The 6,520-nt window shown below is 39.2% G+C and overlaps 1 protein-coding gene across 1 annotated transcript in view; it reads right to left on the minus strand.

The window, feature by feature from the left end:
* Positions 1-6,520, minus strand: part of LOC140148921 (disintegrin and metalloproteinase domain-containing protein 12-like) — a 103,739-nt gene that overhangs the window by 11,844 nt on the left and 85,375 nt on the right. The window contains 2 exon segments of the mRNA XM_072171027.1: positions 270-399; positions 6,029-6,143. Of these exon segments, the coding sequence (XP_072027128.1) occupies positions 270-399; positions 6,029-6,143 (245 nt within the window).

Below are 6,520 nucleotides of genomic sequence, written 5' to 3' on the forward strand. Positions count from 1 at the left end.
ATGTTTTCTTTAAGTACTTTCCATAAATTTCAAGGACTTTTCAACAAAATTCCAGGACTTTCAAGGCCTTGAAAAGGCATTTTGATTTTCAAGTACTTTCAAGCACTTTTTTTGGCTTTTCAAGGTTCTGCACGCACCCTGTGGATAGTATCTCCATGCTATGTTTCACAATAAGTGCATGGAAATCATAGCATTTGCACTTTGATATCATGTTTCATTAAGTTGTTTGCACTCACACAGAGAAATGGTTGAACACATTTAAATCCTACCTTTGTTTGCATAGAATAGTCTTAAGTTGATCTCTTTTCAAATAAGCACCAATGCCAGCAAGTCCTACAAGCGGCAAAACTACCAGAAACAGGACTAGCAATGCCACTATTGTACCAGTGCTGCCATGATCTATGAAGGAGAAAAAATATCACAATTAATGAAATAACTAATTATTTACATGCCTCGTAAAATCACAATTTCTAGCATACAAACAGTCCAAACCTAAATTTCAAGAACGTTATTTCACAAAATAAATGACACCACATTAGATACTAAGAAAGTGCAAATCAAATCACATTGGATTTTACACAGCAAGAAAGTACAAATTAAACAGGCTTCAAGTTCAGAGTTGGACAAAGATGAAATAAAGAAATGACAAGACCACAACTCTTGGTGAGCATAGGCACTTGCTTCTGCATAGGAGAAATTCACAAATCATACTGGATGATTACAATTTTGAAGGTGAAAATGCATTACAAGAAAGTACATCAACAAATAAGAAACAGGACTTCAGCATTACAGTACAAACAAATAGATGGAATCCACATGTAAAAGAATATTTGAAACTGTATCCCAATATCATTGTATTTTTGTCTCTTGTGGGATAGTATACAAATACTACATGGTTACAGGGGGCATCGAAAGAGTGCAAACTGTTTATCAACAAGGTACTGGCTACGAGCGTAGGTAATAGTAGGGATAACCATCAAAATTTCATGTTGACCCTATTGCTACAAAAGATTGTTTTCTGAGTAGAACTAATCAACAGAAGTATTTTGGTGGTTAAATGGTCAAAATCGGTCAAAAACTTTTGAATTATGAATTATCAAAGTTTCCCAGTCTGACCGGTCATTGGAACGAAATAAAATGACAAGGTCCAAAAATAGCAGTTGGGAGCAAAATTGGCATAAGCATATTACCTTTATATATTTCTTTATTTTAACATATTTGCAAACATGAAACAAGCATATTGTGAAAGTATCAAAGGGGTTTCTTATGAAATGGCACTTAACTAGTCACTGGCATAACTTATTTTTTCAAACCAAGGCATTGAAATCATGCATTTAGAGGACATTTGCCAAAAATCATCCAAGATAGCCGATATGGCACAAAATCAAAATTGCACTAAGTAGGTGAACTTTTTTTTCACAAGCAAGAATTTCAATGTTATTGGGTTTAATATGACCAATTAGTAGGTGTATGTAAACAAAATCTTAAGTTTTGAAGGTCATTGACTCATTCACAACAATAGAGATTATCCTCATCATGCTCATGTGTATTCCTGTAGTATTCCTCATTCAAACCAAAGTAGCACTCAATACATTATGAGTATCTTTGTTCAAACCAATTCAATGCTTGACCTCGGAGTTACCTGCATGACTATCGCATATCGCGGGCTATTTTGAAACAGTTATGGTTGCACATTAGGCCAGTAAAATCAGCTGAAAAGGTCAAACAAATTGCAACATGGAATTTTTTTGCGGAAAACATTTCTATTAGGTGCCCTTATCAATATACTAAAAGTCTACCAAAATCAACCTCTGCAAAATATGGATAAATCGATTTTTTTCAAAATGGCCTCCAAAATGATTAAAATGGTGGACAAAATATAGAAAACAGACTCACTATGTCACTTATTAGTAATAGTAACACGATTCGTATGCTTCGAGGGTCTGAAATAAGATTAATCACTTTTTCTCACTTGTAAGTTTTCAAAATGGCCGCCAAAATAGCTGGAACGGTCATTATTCCATCACTAAATATGGAATTAAATAATTAGCACATGTAAACACAAACTGATAGTTTGGGACCACAAGAAACCCTCTGTACCACAGAAAAGGTTTTGACACCCCCAGAGGCAGGGATGCCGGTATCACCAAACCCTAACGACATATCGCCCCACCAACGACGCGTTTCTTGTGACCCTCACGTATGAGCGTATGACAATCTTGAGAGGTGGAACGCCTAAAACGCGGGTCAGTCTCAGTCCGTGAGAGGTAAGTATTATGCGTATCTCCCTCTCACTTTGAGTGGGGTAAACACTGAGCAACTCTACTTTATACCTCCCCATGATCTCTTTGATACGCGCAATGTACCCTCTCAGAGCCCTGACTGGCCGTGGACGGTTTCATCGCATATACCCATAATGAGAACCAGATCAGGGAGGCACAGCGGGTAACGAGTAAAGGACAGGGCATGGTCTGGTTCTTGTCCAAGAACCCAGCCCGGGGAAGGATAGAGACTACCCCAGTGGTGAAGCGTAGGTGGTGCTCGTCTGTAGACAGAACATGTACATAACTGAACAATGTCGACCACAGACCACTGCCATCAAGAACACAGTCTTGAGTGTCAAGTCTTGCAACGAGAGTGGTCCTCCGTGGGTTCGAAGGCCTTGGGTAGATACTGCAACACCAACATGAAGTCCCATTCCGGAACCAGGGAGTGAACTGGAGGTCTTTCTGTCACCATGCTCTTAATGAGGTAGTGCTGGACTCGATAAGACCGTCATATACCCCTCCCCAAGTCATGATGAATCGCTAAAATGACAGTATTGTATGCTTAAGCATGGTGCGAGGCATACGGTCCCGTGGTAAGGAAATCTGTGACTTGTAGAATCGGCGAAGTCGCGAATCGTAATTCTGTCTAGTTGACTGTTGCCTTGCCTTTCAGCAAGCACAGCAACCGAATATTAAAGGCCCGCTGTCTGGACGGACTGGCGGAATCGTAAACAGTCAGGTGGAGGTTATTAATCCCCTCCATCTGTACCTGGTGCCGGTGGCGTGGCGGAACTGTGAGAAGATCTACGCGGCATAGACGACTGACTGGTTCTCCCACGAGAAGATCCAGGAGGCGGAGAACAATCCACTGCTTGGGCCAGAGAAAGCGGCTAAAAGAGTAATCAGTTCCAAGAATTGGCTACCTTCAGCAGAACCAGAAGGATCATGGCAATGGGAGGGAAGGCATTATACCGAATATGCCCTCCCAACTCTCCTACATGGTGTCCCGGCCTACTGCCCTTAATCCCGGGTGAAGTAAGGCGGAAGCTAATGGTTATGATGGGACGATCTAACCTCTGAAAGATGGACCGATACATGCATACTACTGAGTGAGATGCCACTCAATTAGACAAGAGAGATGAGGACTGACCCACCCCGACTAGCAATCAGTGAGTCAACCCCGTCCGAAGCTCCGTACCACCTCCACTGACACTACAGAAGAAGGGCACTGTCTCCCTGCAAATGCTGATAGCTGGGACTTTTGGTGCCCCATCCTGTTGATGTAAAACGCATACGGTCATGCTGTCATACTGAGTTGATTTATTCACCAGGAGAGGCAGGAGTGGGGCTGCCGAGGAAGAATTATGAGGCTCTGAGGAAGTATAGCTGTATCTCCCTCGACATTGTAAATGCACGCAAGTGGCAGCTCGAACGCTGGCCACCAGCCCTAATAGGCGAAGCCACACCAGAGCCTGAACCGATGCCGTCTGCCTGATAATCAGAGCGCATAATCAAACATCAGCGATCCTCAAGCCTATAGGAGAGACCGGACCCTCGAAGTATATCGTCGCCCGAATTATTCAAGTGGAACAGTAAAAATAAGGTACAGTCATGTTGCAGTTATGATGACAATTAACTCACCTTTTCGAATCACCCCTGAATTATAGGTCTTTAAAATCGACGCTGTCGCTCTTTGTGGGCGAAATGTTTGACGACGCTGTATTGAGTGTTATATTAGGACCGTCCATCCAATTACCATTAGACTATTTACTCTAAAGTATCCGATACACATAATATTTGGATCATAACTTACATGTACTATTTTAATACTGATTCAGCTTCTATGGTGAAAAGTTGATTGCCCTGTCTGTATTCACAACTCATAATGAGCGATTTGGCGGCCATTTTGAAATTTTGAACAAAAACTACGCAGACAAATAAATATTTATGAAACGGTAAGGGCATAAGAGCATTTTTAGGTCAAAATGTCACCCAATTCCCACATGGATACTCATATAATATTGATATCACAACTGTCTATTTTTTACGACATTTTGGCTGCCATTTTGAAAAGGTCAACTTTACACATCTTTCGCAGAGGTTGATTTTGGAAGACTTTGAGTATGTTAAAATAGAGACTTAAGAGCAACATTTTCATAACTAACATGTACTATTTTAATACTGATTCAGCTTCTATGGTGAAAAGTTGATTGCCCTGTCTGTATTCACAACCCATAATGAACGTATTTGGCGGCCATTTTGAAATTTTGAACAAAAACTACGCAGACAAATAAATATTTATGAAACGGTTAGGGCATAAGAGCATTTACAGGTCACCCAATTCCCACACGGACACTCATATAATATTGAAATCACAACTGTCTATTTTTACGACATTTTGGCTGCCATTTTGAAAAAGTCAACTTTACACATCTTTCGCATAGGTTGATTTTGGTAGACTTTGAGTATGTTAAAATAGAGACTTAAGAGCAACATTTTCCGAAAATAGAATTCATGTTGCAATTATTTTGACCTTTGGAGATTTTGGGGCTGATTTTTACTGGCCTAATTCAGGTACTTCTTTTGAAAGTCCTAAACAAGGTATAGCCAGCAGCAAGTTGTAGATGTTATAGGCCTAAATATAAGAAAACGTTTAGGGTTAAGATCAGGTGAACAATACATCGAATGAGCACGAAACTTCACATTTATGTTCAGAAAGGTGTCTTCTTAACATGATTTGAAAGGAATATAAAAATTCAAAGGGAAGCTGGTGATTTAATTTGTACCTTTCGAGATCTACTTGTTCAATTTTTTAACCTTTCTACAGAGGGTATGATAGAGGTATTACTGGCAACTCTGCCAAATTACAGCTCAGTAGGCCACGTTTTTCACCTGATCTTACAGATTTGAATATTTTGTGCCATTCTTGAGCAGTGCTAAACTCAGCCACTGGCAATTAAGCGCACTGTGGCGATGGACCAATTTTGACTCGCACTTACAGAAAAACAAAATAAGTTATGTTGCTGTAATTTGCAAGATAGTTACAAAATATAATTGGCAGTAACTTCCCCAAATTTTACAGAAAATATTGAAAAATAAAAGAATGAGATCAATTTAGAAATGTATGTGCAAGCAGTGCACAGTTGAGCTCCCTGCATGTCTATGGGAGTGTTCTAATCAAGTTGATGGTTCATTGGTCATCCCTAGTAATAGGCTCGTAGGCAGACTCTAGGGTTAAGGCATGGAAAGAGTCAAAACTATTTCCAGGGCAATTAGTAAATTGACCAATGAACTGGCATGATTAGCTCATGAATATTTATGAGATGTAATAACATGTTATCTTGATTCAATAGGTATCACATGATATGTAACAAAGATATCCATAACATGACAATATGACAGGTAGAGTAGCAACTCAAAGTAAGTTAACATCAGAGATTATGAAACTAACAAACTAATGTACAAAAGTATCAGAAAAAGCTGAAAAAGAGACTAAGTGAAGCACAATATAAGACTACCTGGTGTCACTATGTCAACACTTTCATTCACCAGATGGGATACATTGGCTGATGATGGTCAGATTTCAAAATAAAAGTACAATGAATCATTATTCCAATTAGGCTGGTCATGATCAACAAGTTTAGGTCAGACACAAACTAAAAACAAGATCATTTACTGCTCATTGTAATGGTTTCACACTCCACACATATCTGCCTCACAACACTTAGTCAGATACTGTAAGGAATTAATTAAGAACTTACATCTTTGAGGTGGTGTTGCTGGCCCACTGTCCATACTTCCACCATTACCTGGTGTGTTACATAATGGTGGTGCCCAATCAACATCACAATGGCAGTGATTCTTACTGTTACAAACCTATCAATAGGGGAAAAAGTAATGTTAAAAAAAGGAATTTATAATTCAATGGATTGATCTACTGGTGGTGAACTGTACAAATAAGGCACATTATTGTGTCCCCTATATTTACATGGAAGATCTAATTGGAGACTGAATTAAAATTTGTGGCTTGCATCTGACGTCACCTGTCAATCAAACTCAGAAATGATTTGATTGATTGAAATTTCTGAATGCAGCAGTAAAACAATGTGCCTTATGGTTAATTTTGCACCTTCAAATTAGGTCTTAGTAATTGGAAACTATCTTTCCTGAAGGCATCACGTTAACAATGCATAGAAAAGTTGATTTTTGCCTTTTAAAGAATACTGTAATTTTTCGACACTTCCTGCGTTTCC

Source organism: Amphiura filiformis, chromosome 3 (assembly GCF_039555335.1).
Source record: "Amphiura filiformis chromosome 3, Afil_fr2py, whole genome shotgun sequence".
Classification (NCBI taxonomy): Eukaryota; Metazoa; Echinodermata; class Ophiuroidea; order Amphilepidida; family Amphiuridae; genus Amphiura; species Amphiura filiformis.